Source organism: Alnus glutinosa, chromosome 11 (genome assembly GCF_958979055.1).
Source record: "Alnus glutinosa chromosome 11, dhAlnGlut1.1, whole genome shotgun sequence".
NCBI lineage: Eukaryota > Viridiplantae > Streptophyta > Magnoliopsida > Fagales > Betulaceae > Alnus > Alnus glutinosa.
The window spans coordinates 15,271,849-15,291,441 of record NC_084896.1 but is presented as its reverse complement, the minus strand read 5'-3'; the positions used below and the strand labels follow the sequence as shown (position 1 = coordinate 15,291,441).

General features: G+C 38.1%; 2 protein-coding genes and 1 non-coding gene across 3 annotated transcripts; 1 reads left to right on the top strand and 2 right to left on the bottom strand.

The window, feature by feature from the left end:
* The first annotated feature begins 1,075 nt into the window (after positions 1 to 1,075).
* Positions 1,076 to 3,423, top strand: LOC133881796 (sugar transport protein 5-like). The gene is made up of 3 exons (XM_062320829.1): positions 1,076 to 1,395; positions 2,017 to 2,649; positions 2,790 to 3,423. The coding sequence occupies exons 1-3, from the start codon at positions 1,090 to 1,092 to the stop codon at positions 3,219 to 3,221; spliced, it is 1,371 nt and encodes a 456-aa protein (XP_062176813.1). The 5' UTR covers positions 1,076 to 1,089; the 3' UTR covers positions 3,222 to 3,423.
* Positions 1,921 to 1,994, bottom strand: TRNAN-GUU (transfer RNA asparagine (anticodon GUU)). The gene has a single exon. It is a non-coding gene; the product is annotated as a tRNA-Asn (tRNA).
* Positions 3,424 to 3,650: 227 nt separating the features above from the next.
* On the bottom strand, positions 3,651 to 17,330 carry LOC133881795 (ubiquinol oxidase 2, mitochondrial-like). Its single transcript, XM_062320828.1, has 4 exons — positions 16,889 to 17,330; positions 12,139 to 12,267; positions 8,324 to 8,812; positions 3,651 to 4,015 (listed from the first exon to the last, which is right to left on the bottom strand). Exons 1-4 carry the CDS (start codon positions 17,192 to 17,194, stop codon positions 3,956 to 3,958), a joined length of 984 nt encoding a protein of 327 aa, XP_062176812.1. The 5' UTR covers positions 17,195 to 17,330; the 3' UTR covers positions 3,651 to 3,955.
* Positions 17,331 to 19,593: the final 2,263 nt, after the last annotated feature.

The window sequence follows — 19,593 nt, the reverse complement described above, 5'->3', positions numbered from 1 at the left end:
TATGCTGATATGACACTCTATATTTTTTAATAAAAACAGAAGAGAAAAATCAAGCTGTAATTTTTCTTTATTAAAAACAAGGTGTCATGTCAACATAGAAGGACTCCAGAAAGATACTAAAATGAGCTCTAACATTTCTCATTATATATATATATATATATATATATATATATATATATATATATATATATATATATATATATATATATATATATATATATGATAAAAATGAATGAATTTAATTATTTAATAAATATTTTAATATTCTCCCTCAGTACCCTAACAGTTGGGCTCAAACTTCGCTCAACAAATCAAATTAAATCGCAACTTATTTTAAAAGTTTAAATTAATATAAATGAGTGAGTTTAATAATTGAATTAATATTTTAACCGGGAGAAAGCTTTCATAGGGTGAGGACAGGAGTCGATAGGTAATTAATTTTCAAACAGAAAGTTGAAACTAGAAATACCCGGATGCTAAGGGCGGCCAGTCGTCCCCTGGCCTTGTCGTCGTTCCCTGGCCCATTCATCGGGCAAGTTGTGGTCAACAGGTCTCGTAAGGTTCCCCAGAATGATCGACAATCTTCATGCCCGCAGAGAATGCGGTCAATTATCGAATGAATATACAGTCCTCCTCGATCTCCAATACACCAAACGCAATATATATTATTACTGTAAAATAAAACGAAAAAAGAAAAAAGAAAAAAAGCATTGACACTGTCACTTTTCTTTAAATCATAGGAAGAGATCATAGCTAGACAAAAGAAAGAGAGGACATATAGATCGAGACAGATCAAAAAATGGGAGGAGAGGTCTTCACTACCGAAGGCAGTAATGGGAAAGATGATGTAGAGGGATCTGTAAATGAATCTGTAGAAGGATCTTTAACGGCGGCCGTCGTCATAATCTGCATTGTTGCGGCTACAGCTGGGTTGATATTTGGCTATGATATTGGCATTTCCGGTTACTCTTTTCTTCTCTCTCACTCTCTACGTACGTACACATGCATGCATTCATGCATGGGATTGAGATTTTTCATATGAAGCCAAAAATGTGTGTACGTTGTTTGGTTGCAGGAGGTGTAACGACAATGGAGCCGTTTCTGAAGAAATTCTTCCCATCTGTTCTGGAGAAGATGGGGGATGCGAAGCAGAATCAATACTGCATATTCGACAGCCAAATCCTGACAGCATTTACATCCTCATTGTATGTATCTGGCTTGCTGTCGTCCCTCCTAGCCGGCCGTGTCACCACCGCTACAGGGCGCAAAGGCATTTTAATCATTGGCGGCCTCATCTTCTTGGTCGGCACAGCCATTAATGCCGCTGCTATCAACGTCGAAATGCTCATTTTGGGCCGCCTCCTTCTCGGAGTTGGCATTGGTTTCACAAATCAGGTGTGCAAATGTCTTCCAGAGTTAGTTATATATATTTTCATGAATGAAGGGCTATATATATATATATATATATATATATATAAATGAGAAATTTTATATACGGTATTCCCATTCCATCAACTAAAGCTGATGCGGCACGGTGTTGTCTCGGAACAGAGAATTGCATTCGAAACACTCTTGGCCATTGAGCTAGCTAAGGCTGAGAACCCAGCCAGTATTAGCAATTCATCTACTAAAACTGATGCGGTGTCGTTTCATAACTATTTGGTGGATGAAAATGATTTTTTTTAGTTGGGAGACCGGTCCACACTAGAATGCGAATACGTGTAATTGTCTCGAATATAAAATTCCTTATATATATAAAGGGCAAAAAACCCTTGATAGCCGTTTAATTTAATTTGGTTAAAACTCAGATGATTAATTGAGTTCTTCTGCATTTGTGAGATTCGTTATTGTTGCCTAAAAACAAGTATTTGAACATAATTAATGCATGATTCTAAATATAATATCCAAAAAGTTAGAAATCGCTAGAAGGAGGGCTCGAACCTCCGACCTTGTGGTTAACAGCCACACGCTCTAGCCAACTGAGCTATTCCAGCTTACTTGACTGAATTCCTACAGGCTGCTCCAATATACCTCTCAGAAATGGCCCCGCCCAAATGGCGCGGCGCGTTGAATTCAGCCTTCCAATTATTCATCGGCGTTGGGGTAGTATCAGCCACAGTCGTCAACTACTTCGCGGCTCAAGTCGGAGAAATGGGCTGGCGAATCGCTTTGGGCTGCGCCGCCCTGCCCGCCATAATCATGACGGTCGGCGCGCTGTTCATCCCTGACACGCCGAGTAGTCTCATTCAACGGGGCCTAGTGCAGGAAGCCCGACAGTCGCTGAGCCAAGTCCGCAGTTGCGACTCAGACACCGAAGCCGAGCTGAATGAGCTCATCAGCCACAGCCAAGCCATCAAATCCGCCGGGAGCGAGCCATACAAGGCCATATTCCAAAGGCGGTACCGGCCGCACCTGGTGCTGACGGTGGCAATCCCGTCATTTCAGCAGCTGACGGGGATCAACGTCGTGGCGTTCTACGCGCCCGTTCTGTTCCGCTCGATTGGGTTCGGCAGTGACAAGGCTTTGCTCGGAGCCATCATACTCGGCGTGGTGAATTTATCTTCTACGCTTGTCTCTACTTTTGCCGTCGATAGGTTTGGACGCAGATTCTTGTTCTTGGAAGCTGGGGTCCAGATGTTTCTTTGTCAGGTCAGTTTTCTTACAATAATCATATTTATATATCCTTAATTTTAAATATATTTATTAAAATTTATTGGTGGAGAATGATTTAAATATTGGTATAGCCTCATACGTACTAACATATAAACATATAATATGGATGGATGAAGGTAGCTTTGGCATGGGTACTGGGAGTGGAGCTAGGGACTGCAGGAACCAACTCATTTTCAAAGGGCTCAGCCCTTGCGGTACTACTCCTAATGTGTTGCCTCTCCGCCGCATTTGGGTGGTCGTGGGGCCCGCTAACGTGGCTGGTGCCGAGCGAAATCTTACCATTGGAAGTCCGGCCGGTGGGGCAAGGGATATCCATTGCCTGCAATTTTGTGCTGACGTTCATTCTGGCTCAGGTATTCTTGACCATCTTATGTCAATTGAAATTTGGCGTCTTCTTATTCTACGCTGCGTGGGTCCTCCTTATGACCATTTTCGTGGCGCTCTTCGTACCGGAGACCAAGGGGATTCGTTTGGATACCATGGATGCAATCTGGCATAATCATTGGTTTTGGCATCGATTCGTCGGATTTGAAAAGATCCGCCCATGAATTGCTTTGTTTCAACTGTACGTTGTAACACTTTCCTTTTTTGTATTCCTAATTTGATCATAGGTGTCATCTGTACACAAAATTCATTGCTTCATTAGACTATCTATTTTTTACTTCCTGTATCAGTGGGTTAAATCCCGGATTATCTTCTTCTTAAGGTGTAAATTATATATATATACACGTCTCTTTGTTTTTGTTAATTTTTCCTCATCTTGCTAAAATATGAATTTATTCCTCGTTGTTGATGGGAGATATAATAATTAAAAGTAAAATTCAAATTGAAGGTCCTAACCTCCTAGCCCATAAATGAAGGGCTTGTATGTTCCATCTATATCAAAAATTGGCGTTAAGTTATAAGAATCCTCTCTGAATTTTGTAGAGTGGGTTTTTCTGCAGGCTAAGCTTGAAGAATCATCATGGCTGGATGTCTGTTTAAAGTTATTCAGATATATATTATTTGGTTGTAGGATATACTAACATGCATCCAAATAAAATTACAAAAACAACCAATATGCTTTGACAGACCCAACTGAAATATGTGATTACAACTCAACATATATACTAGAGAAGCTGTCCTTAAATTCAACCAATTTGAATTTAAAATCCATGTACCATCTATCCTCTTAAACTCGTTCGATAAACCAATGCCTAGTACCTCCTATAGAAGTAGTCCTCACCACATACAATGGCAGATGATGTTGAAAATTTATATGAACCTACAGAACACGTACATCTTAATGATAACCGACCGGGGCTGGCGAGTCCTTCAATTCTTTTCCTTGAAAGTGAATATCCTGCAGAGAAAGCACAAAGCCATAACCCAAATACAAAGTTAGAATAAAAGATATGGGAGATCTGAAAGAAAAAAACCATAATCATATGGTCAATGATGTTACCAAGCAATTACAATCCAACCCCCGGAACAACCCCTTCCCTTTTGCAGTGAAGACATCTCAACACAGTTCAGCTAGCTTGTCATTTTTTTTTTTCTTAAATTGAGTCTCTGCTTTTATCAAACCTAAGTCAAGAATTCAGCAATGGTTGGATGTATATCCAGGTCTTGATAACCTACATGTATCATACCTTCCCTTATCTCTTTTCTATTTGCTCATCTTATTGGAAACAAAGATGGAGGATCGAGATTTCAAAAAGAAAGGTAACAGAAGTAATCAAACTCATTCTTATTCCATGCTATATCGAATATAGGTGATACAAAAGAGATTAACCTAGCATAACCTCTCCTAGGTTCTCTATTGCTTTAAATGGAACCCTTGTTGATTACTTTGAAGGTAGGAGAGGGTTAAGACAAGGTCATCCAATTTACCCATGTCTATTTGGGATTGCTATTGAGATACTATCCAAATTGTTGGAAGAGGTGTCAAAAGAATGGAAAGGAATTTGGATATCATCCTCGATGCTCTGAAATTCAGCTTACTCATCTCCGTTTTGTGGATGAGCTTCTGCTATTCTCGGTGGCTACATTGCAGTTGAAAAAAGTGCTGTCTGGTCTGCAGCAAATCCTGCAAAGAGCACATTTTACTGTGCTGGTGTATCACACAGAGTGAAGGAGCAGTTGCTAAAATGTCTAAATATGAAGGAATGGAAGCTTCCAGTGAAATACTTGGGAGTAACTTTGATTTCAAAAAGGCTTTCAGCTGCTGATTTGGCAGTACTTTTGGAGAAGATTTCTGATAGAATTCTTGGCTATCGATAAATCTGACCTTTGCTGGTAGATTGCAGTTGTTGTCTTTGGTTCTATACAGCATCCAAGTCTACTGGTCAAATGTCTTCATTTTCCTAAGAAGATTATTAAAGCTATTGAACAAAAGTTCAATAGGTTCTTAAGGAATGGAAATGAGGACTGTCCAGCCAAAATAAAAAGTATCTTGAGAGATGATTTGTATTCCAAAAAGAGAAAAAAGGGTTAGGGTTAAAGAGGATAGAGGAGTGGAATAAAGCTGCAATCTTGAAGCATATTTGGAATTTATTTGCCAAGTCAAGATCTCTTTGGGTGGCTTGGGTTAAAGTAACTTTGCTGAAGGCAAGTGGCAGATTCACGGGCAGTAGCTTTTGTTCGAGGTTCAAGAGAAAAGAGAGCAACCACCACCCAATGGTTGCTTTTACAAAAGTAAAATTACCGGTTGCTAAAACCTTCTCGACACTATCAGGGAGGAGCTTTTGGCAGCTTAAAATTCAACCAAATGCTACTTGGAGTTTGAGAAAGATTCTTAAGTTGAGGGGTTTAGCTAAAAAATTCTTAAAATTCTCAGTTGGAGATGGAAGCTCTTTTTTTTTTTTTTTTTGATTAGTAATATATATTCAATCGAAGCATAGAGGGGTGAAAGCCTAGAACACGGAGTGTATACAAAAGAACCCCTAAATCATAGAGAAAGAAGAAAATAATTCTAAGAACTCAGAAAAATTAGAAGCATACACACCATGCTATGCCACTCTCCATATATGCAGGGAGTGTAGCAAAATCTTCTTCAATTCTAACAATCCATTCTCATGATCATTAAAGTTCCTTGCGTTCCACTCTCTCCAAAGACACCACATCAAACACAAAAGAGTCAACCTCCATATGTCTAAAACATTATGATTGCCCAGTTGAAGATGGAAGCTCTATACACTTAGGGCTTGATTGGTGGCATTCGGATGGCATCCTCTATGAGAAGTATGGTTATAGGTTAATATATGATGCAAGGAGTAAATTGGAAGCAAAGTTAGCAAATATAATGAAGGGAAAGGAGTGGGATTGGCAGCCGGCTAGATTAGAAAGCCTAGTAAGAACACATAGTAAACTGCCCCTTGTAAAAATTGGAGAAAATGATGCACCTATTTTGGTGATTTCTAAGAAATGCAGTTATACTATTAGAGAGACTTGGGAGGCAATCAGAACTAAACAGCCAAGAGTGACTTGGTGGAAGCCAAAAAAATCTGGTTTTCTTGTGCAACTCCCAAACATGCTTTTGTGGTGTGGCTGGCACTTCAAAACTGCATCTCTACAGGGGATAGACTGATGCAATGGGGGATATAGAGGAGCAGTGAAATGTTTATTTTGCAGAAATGCTATTGAATGCCGGCACCATCTGTTCTTTGAGTGTAGGTTTAGTAAAAGAGTTTGGAGGGAAGTGATGAAGAGATGCTTGCTGAATGACATATCTATTCTTTGGGAGGAAATCATGAAGTCAAGAAATTAAAGAATGGAGGAATAGGAGCTTGAGAGCTTCGGCTATTAGACTAGCTTGGGGAGCAGCTGATTACCATATCTGGAGGCAAAGGAATGACTTGAAACATGGCAATCAGGGCAGATCGGAAGAAAAAATGCTGCAGATATAGCATGGGCAGTAAGGCACAGAATTTTGGCGCAGGGAAAATTTAAGAGTGATGAAAGTGCTGCAATTTGTAATAATTGGGGCATATATCAGAATGTATTGTTGTGAATAAATGGGGTGGGTGGTCGACAGCAATTCTGTATAGCTGTGTTGGTTGTATAGAGTTATTGTTGGAGTTTGATGTTTGTTTGGTGGTAGTTAAATCTGTAGAGAGTTGTGTTGTATTGGGTAAATGTAGAAGTTTGGTGGTAGATGCTTTGTGTAGCATCTATTGATCCAGCATATTGCTGGAGAGTTTTGAAAATCTTTGATTTGTTGTTAATAGAAATTCATTCATCTAAAAAAATAAAATAAATAACTTAGAAACTTATCAAACCAATGAAATTTAAAAAGAAAAATTCTAAGGAGAAACACCATTTTTGCCTCTTTTGACTGCCTCCCAATCCGATGGGTACAGAGTAACTGCTGAGAGACGTCAACTCAAAGATGTCAGCAGATTTGCTAACTCCTAGAATGTTAAACATACTGATTAAGGTGGTGTACCGATCCAGTTCATAGGTTGCATGCAATTTCTGTTCCCATGAAGAGCTGTCTAGACTGTCTTTATACCGCAATACATTGCTAAATGTGTATACAGAGGGTGTTGAATCAAAGTTTGAATCATAACCATATTTGCAAAAAGAAAAGGGTTGAAAAGATGCAGATAATCAATCGAAGATAAAATTATGTAACACTTACTGATAACCAAATGAAAAAGCCATTGATATCAAGGCTCTATATATTCTATGGAAAATATCCAGTAAAAGGAAGGAATCGATACTGTCTAGACATTATATAATGATGACTGCAAAATGAAGAATTTGCCTATTTGTAAAGTAGAGAATTTTATAATACTCCATCCACTAGCCTACTTGACCAAAGTCTGAATAGAGGAAGAAACTTTCCTACAATACAGTGGGTTGTTAAGCCATCAATGTGACTTCTCTACAGATATCATAAAGCACTCTCCCAGATTGCTTTATGACCTTAAGTAAAGCTTTTAACGCCAAAATGAGTTGGCATGCAGGTCATTAAAATCAGAAGGAAAAAAATCAGATTAAATTTATAAAAAAGAAAAAAAAAAAAAAGAAAAAAAAGAAAAAAAAAAAAAAAGATGCTATGAGTTAATAGGGGCAATTGGATAACCAGTGACAGAACTCGGAATTCTACCCCAACGGAAGAGAAAAAAGAAAATAAATAAATATATCTAAACAGATGTGGATCCCAACTATAATTGAAAACACCTCGCCGTAAGTTCTTACAGAAAGCTTGTTTTCTTTAGATGGGAAAGTAGATGCCAGAAAAGCATTAGAGAATCTATACATTCATAAGATATAGGTAAGATATAAGATGCATAATAGATGGACAAATGGCTTGTATTCCAAAAGGTAGGAGGAAAGATTAAAACAAAAAGCTGCTTTCTGGCATTATTTGGATGTAAAATAATCTGTTCTTAAATTAATTCTTCCAGTAATATGACAGTTTGACCTGATGTAGACCTCCCACCATCAAATGAAATCCATCTCTTTTGTCATATCATCACTGGCTCATTTTCAGAAAAATGTTAGGTAATTTGCAAGTTATAAATGTTTATACAATGGGAATGAAACATAATAACGTATTTTAGGCGACTATCACGTTCAGAAAATATAAACATTGTAAGTATGAAAAAACAATATTGTGAAACCAGCATAGCGTATGGTCATGGGAAAGGCAAGTAATACTCACAGCAGCAAAATGGTTAACATCCCGATGGTGAGCTTCATCAGCACGAATCACTGTTATAACATCCTCTAGGGTTGCATCCTTGGGTAGCTGCCAGTAGTCTATTGCAATAGCGGGAGCCTGAACATTTTCAATTGCTCCACTAGTGACATCCTTCAAATACTCTGTATATGAGTATACAGCCTCCTCCTCCAGGTAACCAGTTATTCTATGGGCCAGTTTGGGGGAGAGTACATATGCAATAAAGTAGGAATTGAAGAAGACTCCCTGCACAGTAAGAACCAGCAGTCTTTCATACCATTTGGGCTTCACGAGTTCCACCATGGTCATCAGGTGCATTCTCTCATTCTCTGCTTCTTCAAGCAGGGCTTTGATCCAACCACCGCTATGCTGGAACTTGCGGAGAGACCTCAGGTGCAGCAGCATCCCTCCTACCATACCAGGAACAGCTGCCACGGTCTCCAGCATCATTGCGTGACACCCATACCGTCTCTGCAATATGTTTTAAAATTAAAATCAAAGTCACAAGCGCATACTTTGGAAGCAATGGCAAGAAGCAAACAATAAGATCACCAGCAGGTGCTGTCCACAGAGAAGGAAAATTCAACTTTTGAAGTTTGGTACATTCACTGGAAAGTGGATATATCTAACAAAAAACAGCAATTTCTAGATGACTTTCTGAGCAAAAGAAATGCTAATGCGTGTAAAGCAGCAATAAAACTTGAAAATAGCAACCAAAATAGTTATGTTCTGCTCATAAATTATCAAGAGATATATTGTACGCATTTAAGGCACTAAAACATCTGATATTATACAGAAAGCCACATCAGCTGCCACTCAGTCTGCACAGTGTCTACTAAAATACCCAAATATATCAGGTAATTCTATTCAACTTACACCAACAATTTTATTTATTTATTGATATAGTGATCCATTCCTCTTCAAAACAACTAACTTCCCTACTCTCCATCTCACATATTCGCCTCCAATTGTGTTTTGCATAGCATAAATAATTCGTGGTACGGTTGTTTCGTTGACAAGCAGAAGTGTGGAGTTCCAGTACTCTATGATTAATAATCATTAAGCTGGCTTATATAACACACTGTATGATTATATAACCTAAATAATCATAAATGAATTTCAATTTATTTGCAGGAGTTTCTATTATTATGAAACTAACCTCAATTAATCTGACTTCTTGAAAAATTTAATTAGCTTCTATGCAGATAGCCAGATACACCTCAGTGGTGAAGAGATGGCTCTCGCTAAGAGCAGGCTAAAAGATATGCAATTATTATGAAATTGATTCTTTATTAGCCCACCTGTCTAAAACAGATTGATACAATATTTATGATAACAACCACTCTTAAGCTTTGATGGGAAGTAACCCAACATGCATTAAGCTTATCGACATTCAATAAGGTTTGGATCGAATAGGATCAATGAAGAACACTGTTTAAATTAGAGCGCAAAGATGCCATAGACTATAAAAGAAACTGCATTTTACCAATTTCATAAATTCAATTGAAGATGCCTTGGTATGGGTACTCGAAAGTTGTTCAATTATACATTCTTCAAGGTTAAAAAAAAAGAAAGAAGTATGATACATGGGAGGCTGGTCTTTGTCAACGTGCTGTATCGCATGAAAAACCTTTTAATACAAGACAGGGCTGTTTACATGCATGGGAGAGGAGAAGAAAGGATTGATTCTCTTCTTTCTCTTTCTCAAAGGGGAAAGAGAAATCGGTATAAAATTAACTACTTATTTTTATTTTTATTTTATTTATTTATTTTTTATAAGTAATGGCAATCCATTAATACGCCCTAATACAGATGGAGTATACAATAGAACCCCTAATAAAAAAGAACAAAAAATAAATTTAAAAAATCTACATAATTAAAAACACTCAAGCTATGATGTGACGTTATCCAAATATATAAAGTGTTAAGCAAACGGTTCCATAACTCCAACATCGATGTCTCTACATTTCAAAGTGCCAAGCATTCCGCTCCTGCCAAAGACACCACATTATACACAATGAAACTAATCGCCAAATTTCCTTAGTTGGACCACACCCAAACGAATCGCCTCAGCTAGTCAACAATTCCAGCGCCCTTCATGGCATAACCCACTCTACCCCCAATAAAGTAAAAATGTAACTCCATAGATCGTGTTCACAATGAAGTAACAGATGTTCATTGGACTCCCCACTCTTCTTACACATACATCACCACTCAATCACCACAACATTCCTCTTTTACAGATTGTCATGCATCAAAATTTTTCCTAATGCTGCTATCCAACAAAGAATGCCACCCTTGCCGAAACCTTTACACGCTAGATACTCTTCCAAGGAAATGAAGGGTTATCTTGTCTATTTAACACTTCATAAAAGGACTTTACTTCAAATTGATCCCTTTTGGAGAGGCTCCAAACAAACCTATCATCCTCTCCATGTTGAACCGTAGTAGAATATAGCTGCGTGAAGAAAGAGAGTACTATCTCCACCTCCCAATCTTGGACTGGTTGTGTAAAGATGACATTCTACTGGGTAACTCCATCTTGAACAACCAAATTATCTGCCACCCTCGCATCTTTATGCCTAGCAATACTAAACAAAATTGTATACCATAGCTTCAAGGATCTATCCCCACACCAAAGGTAATGCCAAAAACTTAAATGAGACCCAACCCCCACCTCAAACCGAACAAAGTTGTGAAATGAGCAGCTAAACTTTCACTAAATTGCATCGTTTCAACAATCCCCAACAATTGTTCTAAAGTGGGAAAACACTAATCTACATAAAGATAAAAATGAGTAGTTAACATTGGTGAGAACAAGCAACCAAAAGAAACCTTAATAACCTTGAAGATACAAACAAAAAATAAATAAATAAATAAAAAGCAGCTAAAACTGATGAGAACAAGCAAAAGTTTATCATAGAATAAAGAGAATACTGCTCTATTAGCTTTTGATCCATTACACACAGTTACAGGATTGCAAGTGAAGGTACATTCAGAGAAATTTTCTCCATTAAAAAAAAATAAAAAACTCCAGGTATTATTCACTTATGTCCTACCATAACCATATCTACTTAATTTCAGCCATAAACAAGACAAAGTAGGAAGGAATGTGCTTAAAATTTATGGTGCTAACCATGTGCTTTGATTCTTTTAAAAAAATCAAATCATGGTACATTCCAACAAGAAGAGAAGATATTCAAGATCAGCAGACTTGACAAATAAACAAAATGAAAAATCCAAGAGTGATAAATGAGTAAACTGCGTTCAAGTTTAACAGCGTGCCTTTCTCTTTCCCTTTCTATGATCGCTTCAGTATTAGGAAAGAAAACTTGATGCAAGTCCATAAACACCATGTTATGTAAGATTGTGACTCTCAACAAGAACATATACTGTTACCAAATGAGATATATATATATATATATATATATATATATATATATATATATATTCTTCAGCACCAGAACAAGATAGTCCAAAGACATTCTTCGATGTTCCTACTCAAATTTAGTTCAGCTTAGACATGAAAACTACCTAGTTCCACAGTGGAAGACACAATCAATTAGTATACAACACTTCCAACTGAGCTTTTTTTTTAGTGCACAAAATGTGGATTCTACCTAAGAAAAATTTCTCTGCAGTAACCCCAGAACTTAAGCTGCTATTTTTAAAAATATTTCAGAAGGAAGAAGGCATTAGAAGCAATACATGAGAGAAAAAAGTTAAGTATCCTTTTTATGACCAGAATTAAAATAAAAAATAAAAAATAAAAAACAACAACAACAAAGATGACTTACCCTAAAAAATGCATCGGTTAGAATTCTTAGAAGTTTCACTGTCCTGTAAGCAACTTTATCCAGAAACACCTTTGGCACATGGTGCTTTTCCAAATCTATTGATACATCTGCCTTGTATGACTCCCATGGCTAGATCAAAACAGAAAAATCAGTCAATAACAATTAGTATGTAGATCCAAAAGTGATTTTTCTTCAAGTTTCACATCATATAAACTTACAAGAGACAGGCACGAGTGAAATAATAGTAAAGTGCTTCATGAATAACATTTTCTTTTCCCCACAAAAAGAATGTAATGTGGAACTATAACACACATCTGCAATGAAATTGCATAATTACATCCGGTATGCATCAGGAAATGTTGATTACTGAAATTTTGAAATTATAAAACTTAAAAGATGGCTTTACAATATGCATCATAAAATATTATTTCAGAGACAGATTCTTCAGATCCGATGAATATAATGAAGAGTTCCTATAATCTTTTAATACTAACTAGTTGAGTGAACCATAATCTCCAGCTGAAAATAATCACACTAAAGAAGTTCTAACAACAGAATGATTCAATTTGGTTTCCGATTTCATACAGCCAACAAAGTAGGAGAGATACCAAGTACATATCAAAACAAAAGAAGTGCCTATTTCAATCAATGAAGACTCAAAAAATTATCCTCAGTTTAAAATCCTCTGTTAAGAACACTTAATTTTCTTACATGAGAAGGTTGGTCTAAAGTTGGTTGAGAACATTAAAATTTCACGATCAAAGTGCTTAGTATAATCCCAGTTCTAGATTCAAAAAATCATGGGAAGAGAGGAAAATCAGCTATTAGTTTTAAGATTTACAATAGAAAGTCATAAGTATAATGGAATTACAACCAGATAATTTTGAATCTTTTAAAAAAAAAAAAAAAAAAAAGAAAAGAAAAGAAAAAAGAGGAAGAGAAAAAGAGAAGAAAGAAAGCACCCATTACCTAACAAAGTTAAAACCTTAAAAAGAAGCATAAATGTCAATTGCTTGCTAATTCCTAGTAGCACGTTGAACACCGTTCAACCATCAACCTTCACCTTATCGCTAAGAATTGCGAGTTGTAGACATAATAACACATTAAAACTTCCTCCCAAAACCAATCCACAAACCGAGCACACTCTAAAATTGTTAGAGAATATATTGATACCGTAGATTACGGTACTCTCCATATATTGTAGGATTTGATTTAATCCTCATTACTTGTAATTGATTATAATCAAATCAGAATTGAATACATTCAATTCTGATTTGATTATATTCTCTTTACATACCATTTTGTATTCTCTCTATATCCATATAAATATGGATCATTTGTATTGTAAATTAATCAAGCAATAAGAGCAATAATGTAGCCCTTTGGGCTTTACTTTGTGGACGTAGGTCATAGACCGAACCACGTAAAATCTCTTGTCTATCTTATTTTATTATTCCGCATTTTACTTTTCATTTGTTTATGTTTTCTTTCATGGTATCAGAGGTATAGGTTAACGCCATTCTTCGATCCAATAGCTTGTGAACTTTTTTTTTTATTCTGTTTTATTGTCTTCTCATTGTCTTTTGTGTTCCTGCAAATTATTGTCAATTTCTCTGTAGTCAGAACACCCCAAAGGTTTTCCAATTTGTTCACCACATCATTCATCTGTTCGATCAATGCCCTCTGTTTCTCTTCTTTTCATTCTCTGTTTCTCTTCTTTTCTTTCTTTTGTTTTGTCAAACAGTGGTGTGCGTAAATTGGAGATAAACTTTCCTCCAACCCATGCCACTTGTGTCTTCTATGTTGCCAAAAAAAAAAAAAAAAAAAAAAAAGGCAGATCCAGATGCTTTCTGCAATCCCCTTTCCTTCATCATCATTCTCACATACTCTACATCGATCAGCCCAATATCCCTTCTATTCCAGTCAAAAAAAAAAAAAAATTGCAGACCAACAGTCCCTTGCAGCAAAGTCTGTGTGCTCCACTGCAGCACCACCTCCGGTATCTTCTTCCGGCATCTTTCCCCGACGACTTCTCCACCGGCCAAGTCTCCCACCTCTGGCACTGTCTCCAGCCGCGAATCCTCCAGCTTCCGTGCATTCTCCATCCACCGTGAACTCTCCTCGTAAGGTTGTTCACGAGTTGCAGTTTTGTTTTTATTTTTGTTTGGTTTCCTGTCTACCATCGTTTTTTAGTCCATTTTTTTTCTTTATTTGTTTTGTCAAAAAGAAAAAAAAAAAAAAAAGGGAGAGGAAAAGAGAGAGAAGTTTGTGCGGCGCAGGTATAAGTCTTTCAAGTTTCAATAGGGGTTGGGGTTGTTTACGTGTAATGATGATCTTCACGATGAAAAAAAGAAGAAAAAGAGTGAGAGAGAGAGAGAGAGAGAGAGAGAGAGAGAGAAAGAAGTTTGTGCGGCGCAGGTATAAGTCTTTCAAGTTTCAATAGGGGTTAGGGTTGTTTATGTGTAATGATGATCTTTACGATGAAAAAAAAAAAAAAAAAAAAAAAAAAAAAAAAAAAAAAAAAAAAAAAAAAAAAAAAAAAAAAAAAAAAAAAAAAAAAAAAAAAAAAAATAGAAAAAAAAAAAAAAAAAAAAAAAAAAAAAAAAAAAAAAAGCCCATAAAAGAGGCCAAAGTTGCCCACATTGTTTTTGCCATTTGTTGGCCCATTACTTATATTCGGCCTTTGTGGTATTGTTTCAAATCCAGTCCCATTTCAGCCCATAGTTGGCTCATTTTCTTCAGCTCATAGATAGCCCATTATGTGTTTAGCCTTCGAGGTACTACCCGAAACCTCACTACCCAGGCTCATTTAGCCCACAGTTGGCTCGAAGAAGAAGAAGAAGAAAGCTGTTATCCAAACTGGGTTATATTTGACCCAACATAAAAAGAGAGCCCCTTCTATCAGGCAAGGGCAGAAAACCCTTGTTTTCTGCCCACCAATTACATTTTGACACATCACAAAATTAAGACCCTTTTTATTAATTTTGCAAGCCACCCTTTACCGCCCCTGCCCAAGCAGCATTCCGCCACAGCCAGGCCGGACGCCGCCGGCACCGCCCAGGCCAGACCACGCCGGAACCGCCCAGGCCAGACCACGGACCCGCTGCCACTGACCGGGTCGGAACACCAGCCAGGCCAAAACCAACGCCCGTAATGGACCCGCTGCGAGCAGCGCCCAGGCCGGAACACGCCGCCAACTCCCGAGTCGGAACACGCCACCGACCGTCCAGGCCGGAACATGCCGCCAACTCCCGAGTCGGAACACACCACCGAACGCTGCTCCTCCTACGGATCGACGTCCACCCGGCCGACGGAATGGTTGGCCCGAAAGCCACCCTCAGGTTCGGGCCAACCCCAGACCTCGGGGGTGGCCGCGCGGCCTCCCCATGGACTGGGGGCAGCCGCGCGGCCACCCCCCAGTGGTCGGGGGTGGCCGCGCAGGGCCAAGGGTGGCCATCGGGCCAGCCCTAGATGGATCTAGGGTTGGCCCGAAGGCCACCCCCAGACCCCGGGGATGGCCGCGCGGCCGCCCCATGGACCGGGGGTAGCCGCGCGGCCACCCCCCAGTGGCTGAGGGTGGCCGCGCGGCCATCCCCGGCCAACTTTGGGTCCAAGCAGTTTGTCTTCTCCTTCCCGTACAGGGACTACCCACCACGTTCGTCTTCTCCTTCGAGTTCCGACGCCGTGGAGTCGCCGATCCAGCCGTGGAGCTGCCGCCGAGCTCGAGGTCCGGCGTGGCCGCGTGGGGCAGTGGCTGGGAGGAGGATTTTTGGTTTTTGTTTTTTTTTTCTATAGACTAAAACTGAAGGAAGGAGAATATGATCCGGTGTTTTTGCCAACACTTTCATTTTTGTGTTTTCTTTGTTTCATGCTGATATGTCAACTTGTTATTGGTGGGCAAAAAGGTGGTGGTTTTTGCCACCACCGGATAGAAGTTATTCTCACATAAAAAATCAAAAAATAAATCAAAAAATAAAAATAAAAAAATAAAAAAAATCAAACTCAAGATTTCAGAATCTTCCACCTTGAGTTTGCAGGGAGATGTTAGAGAATATATTGATACCATATATTACGGTACTCTCCATATATTGTAGGATTTGATTTAATTCTCATTAATTGTAATTGATTATATTCTCTTTACATACCATTTTGTATTCTCTCTATATCCCTATAAATATGAATCATTTGTATTGTAAATTAATCAAGCAATAAGAGCAACAATATAGTTCTTTGGGCTTTACTTTGTGAACGTAGGTCATAGACCAAACTACGTAAAATCTCGTCTCTCTTATTTTAATATTCCGCATTTCACTTTTCATTTGTTTATGTTTTCTTTCAAAAAAAAATCACCAAAAGTCACCACCAAAAACGGAGAACTAAGGCACCTGAAAAGACACCAGAACACGAGCCCAACCGAACACAAAAAATCATATAACAGGCGAGCGCGCGTGCGCGCATACACCCCTACACAAAATATCAAAGCAAGGAAAATCGCCATAATAAACAGTGACTAAAAGTTCAAAATAGTGACGAAAGATGCATAAATCACCAAAAACCATCAGCAAAGACCAGAGACGACTCCAGAAATGCGCCGGAATTGAAGATAAAATAATCAAAATATAAACAAAAACCACTACACAAAGCACGGAATCATGATCACAAAAAGATAACCAAGACAAACAGCGACTATGAATTTAACTTAAGATAACCAAAAATGAAAGAGTGAGAGATATATAATCGAATCGGTCACCATGAAACAGTTCCAAGGCCAGTCGGTCCCATCATCTCTCTTGATCTTCGGCCTCGACACCCCCCAATAGCTCGACACCACCGCAGTCTCGTCGCTCTTCTTCGATTCCCCTCCTTTCTCCTTCTTCTCCGCCACGTTGGCGGTCGTCGGCCCCGGCCCCACCGAGCTCATCGTTCTGGTCCAGTAAAAGCCACCAAGCGCACCAACACTCTGGTGCTCCCTCATCGTCGAAATGCCACGGCGGCTGTGCTCACAGCCGCCGATCAGGCCCTGCATCAAACTCCTCACCACAAAACGATTCATCATTGACCACCAAAGAAAATGAAGGTTCTCAAATGGTTATGTAAGAGAGCGGGCGACAGAGAATATATGGGAGGAGTTCTGATCCTGTGTTTCGCGTTGTACGGGTACAATTTTGGGGTGCGCTTTTAAAGGAAGATTTTGACAGATGGGATAGCGCAGTAAAATTAGTGAAGATCCTTAATTAATCCTTTTATCCATTAATACAGTGCTCTCGAGAAGTTTGGAATCGAGTGTGTCATCCACTGCGGGCGTTAATATATTTCTGTTCTGTTACCGCCAATTGGATTGTGTGGAACCAATTTCAATACGGGGGCCCCGTGATACGAAGGGCAAAAGATTTGGCTGTATTATGACAGGAATAGTTTTGGGTCGTAGAGGATGGGGAGAGGGGAATTCGTGACCGACAAGGAATTGTCAGAAAAGATGGGCGTACCCTTGGCTTCTTCCATTCCAGGATAACGGGGGCGGCTGTACTAGCTGCATGTAGTAGTCAAAAGACGAGTCAGTCAACTGTGGTGTTATTGGTACGTGGCTTGCTCCTCATGCGACACGATTAATGACAAGGAAATCGCTTTGTGGCCGAAAGGAGCCCGCATCGCTTATAGTAAAAAAAAAAAAGACACGGCATTGACGTCAACTACAAGCAAGTACGCTTTAGTCTACGCCACACAGCCAAATAACGAAGGAAAAATTATAATCAAACAAAATATCCAAACTTAAAAAAAGAAACATTTTTCTTTGATATCTCTTTGGTTTGCATCACATTTATAAAATAGAAAAAAAGAAAAAAAAGAAGAAAAAAAAAGGCTTGTCCTGGAATTGATACTCGCTTTATAAAAACATCTTAAAATTTTCATTCATTTATGACACTTGACTGATTTAAACTATTATTTGTGTGCTTAAAATAAACAAAAAAAAAAAAAAAAAAAAAAATTGTAAAAGACAATTATTAAAAAAATATAGAAATCAAGAAATAATTCTAACCCATATCAATAATATAAACGCAAATAATCACTAATTAAAAGATTTAGGGTGCGTTGAGTATTACGATTTCGAAGATAAAAAGTGTGATTTTAAACCAAATCACAGAAAATAGATTTTTTTTAAAGATTGCAATTTGAAAACGTAAAAAAATCACGTTTTCAAATCACAAGCAAGTGGGTACTTTTTGAAAATGGACAAATTTTAAAAGATAAACTGTAAATTTAAAGGTCACACTGCGATTTTGGCAAATGCTTAACTGTGCTTTTAAAAATCACGTTTTCATATTGTACATTTTAAAACGCTATTTTTAAATCACACTTTTTGAAATCGCAAACCCAAACAATTTCTTAATCAAAGAATCATAACCACAAAGTCAAACACACTTCCACGACACAAAGCTTTGTTGATGAAGTGAAAAAATAGTACAGGCAGCCAAACTTAAGAAATCACTAACAAAGAAGATCCAGAATACAAACACAAGGAAACTTACAAACCCCTTAGTAAATCCTAGACTATGTATGACAACAAGCAATCCTACTTGCCTCCGAACTCAACAACCTTCTCTAAGTACATTTTTTTACCGATCAATACATAGACTCTTTGCAAAAGAGAGATGTGTATGGCATGGTTTAAAATCTTAATTACAACAAACCCTAACCGGTAGAAAGCTTCAAGCTTTTAAGAATCTTTACTTGTGTTAACAATGGTGAAGGAAGTCATACATCTATAAGGTTTATAAGATGAAGGATCCCACTATCTTCCTCACCAAAAATCGTCAAAAGCCTGCTTGATAGCTATGAGAAAGAGATGAGCCAAAGATCATATTTTTATCGCACATGAATTGCTCATCAAGACATGAAGGGGTCCTTCATGTTATGATGCAATGTGACACCCGAGAAATAGGATCTCTTAAAATAATTTAGAAACGCCAATAAAATGTTGGATTTTGGACTTGAAAATAAAAACATGACGTTCGCACTGAAGAGAACTTTCCTGATTTGGCTCTTATGCACAATTTTGAATCTCGTAGCAGAAGTTATGTCTGGTTAAGTATCATTCACGAATAATGCCACCTCATGCTTCCTTGACATGTTGCGCTTCCATGCCATCTCGTGCTTATGTCAACTCCTCATCAGCTGTTATGCCACATTTTGCTTCCATGTGCCAATGCCTCATCAATTACTATGACACCTTGTGCTTTCATGTGTCAATTCCTCACAACTGCTATGCTATAACGCCCTGCTTTTTACAAAAAGGTATAAGTGAAAATTTAAGATTTTCACATGACATTATGACGTCATCAGAGTTGAGATTAGGCAATGGAATATATTTTTCTTTTTAAAACTTAGGAATATAATACATCAGAGTAGACTAAAATACCTCTAGATATAAATAAATACGAACAACGTATTCTTACA

Bases quoted from the DNA above. Each gene is read 5' to 3' on its own strand.
- LOC133881796 (XM_062320829.1), top strand. From the start codon at position 1,090: ATGGAGCCGTTTCTGAAGAAATTCTTCCCATCTGTTCTGGAGAAGATG. The intron at 1,396-2,016 runs GTGTGCAAATGT...GAATTCCTACAG, and splicing joins GCATTGGTTTCACAAATCAG to GCTGCTCCAATATACCTCTC. The intron at 2,650-2,789 runs GTCAGTTTTCTT...GGATGGATGAAG, and splicing joins TCCAGATGTTTCTTTGTCAG to GTAGCTTTGGCATGGGTACT.
- LOC133881795 (XM_062320828.1), bottom strand. From the start codon at position 17,194: ATGATGAATCGTTTTGTGGTGAGGAGTTTGATGCAGGGCCTGATCGGC. The intron at 12,268-16,888 runs GTGACCGATTCG...GTTTTGATCTAG, and splicing joins GGCCTTGGAACTGTTTCATG to CCATGGGAGTCATACAAGGC. The intron at 8,813-12,138 runs GTAAGTCATCTT...AACATATTGCAG, and splicing joins TAACCGATGCATTTTTTAGG to AGACGGTATGGGTGTCACGC.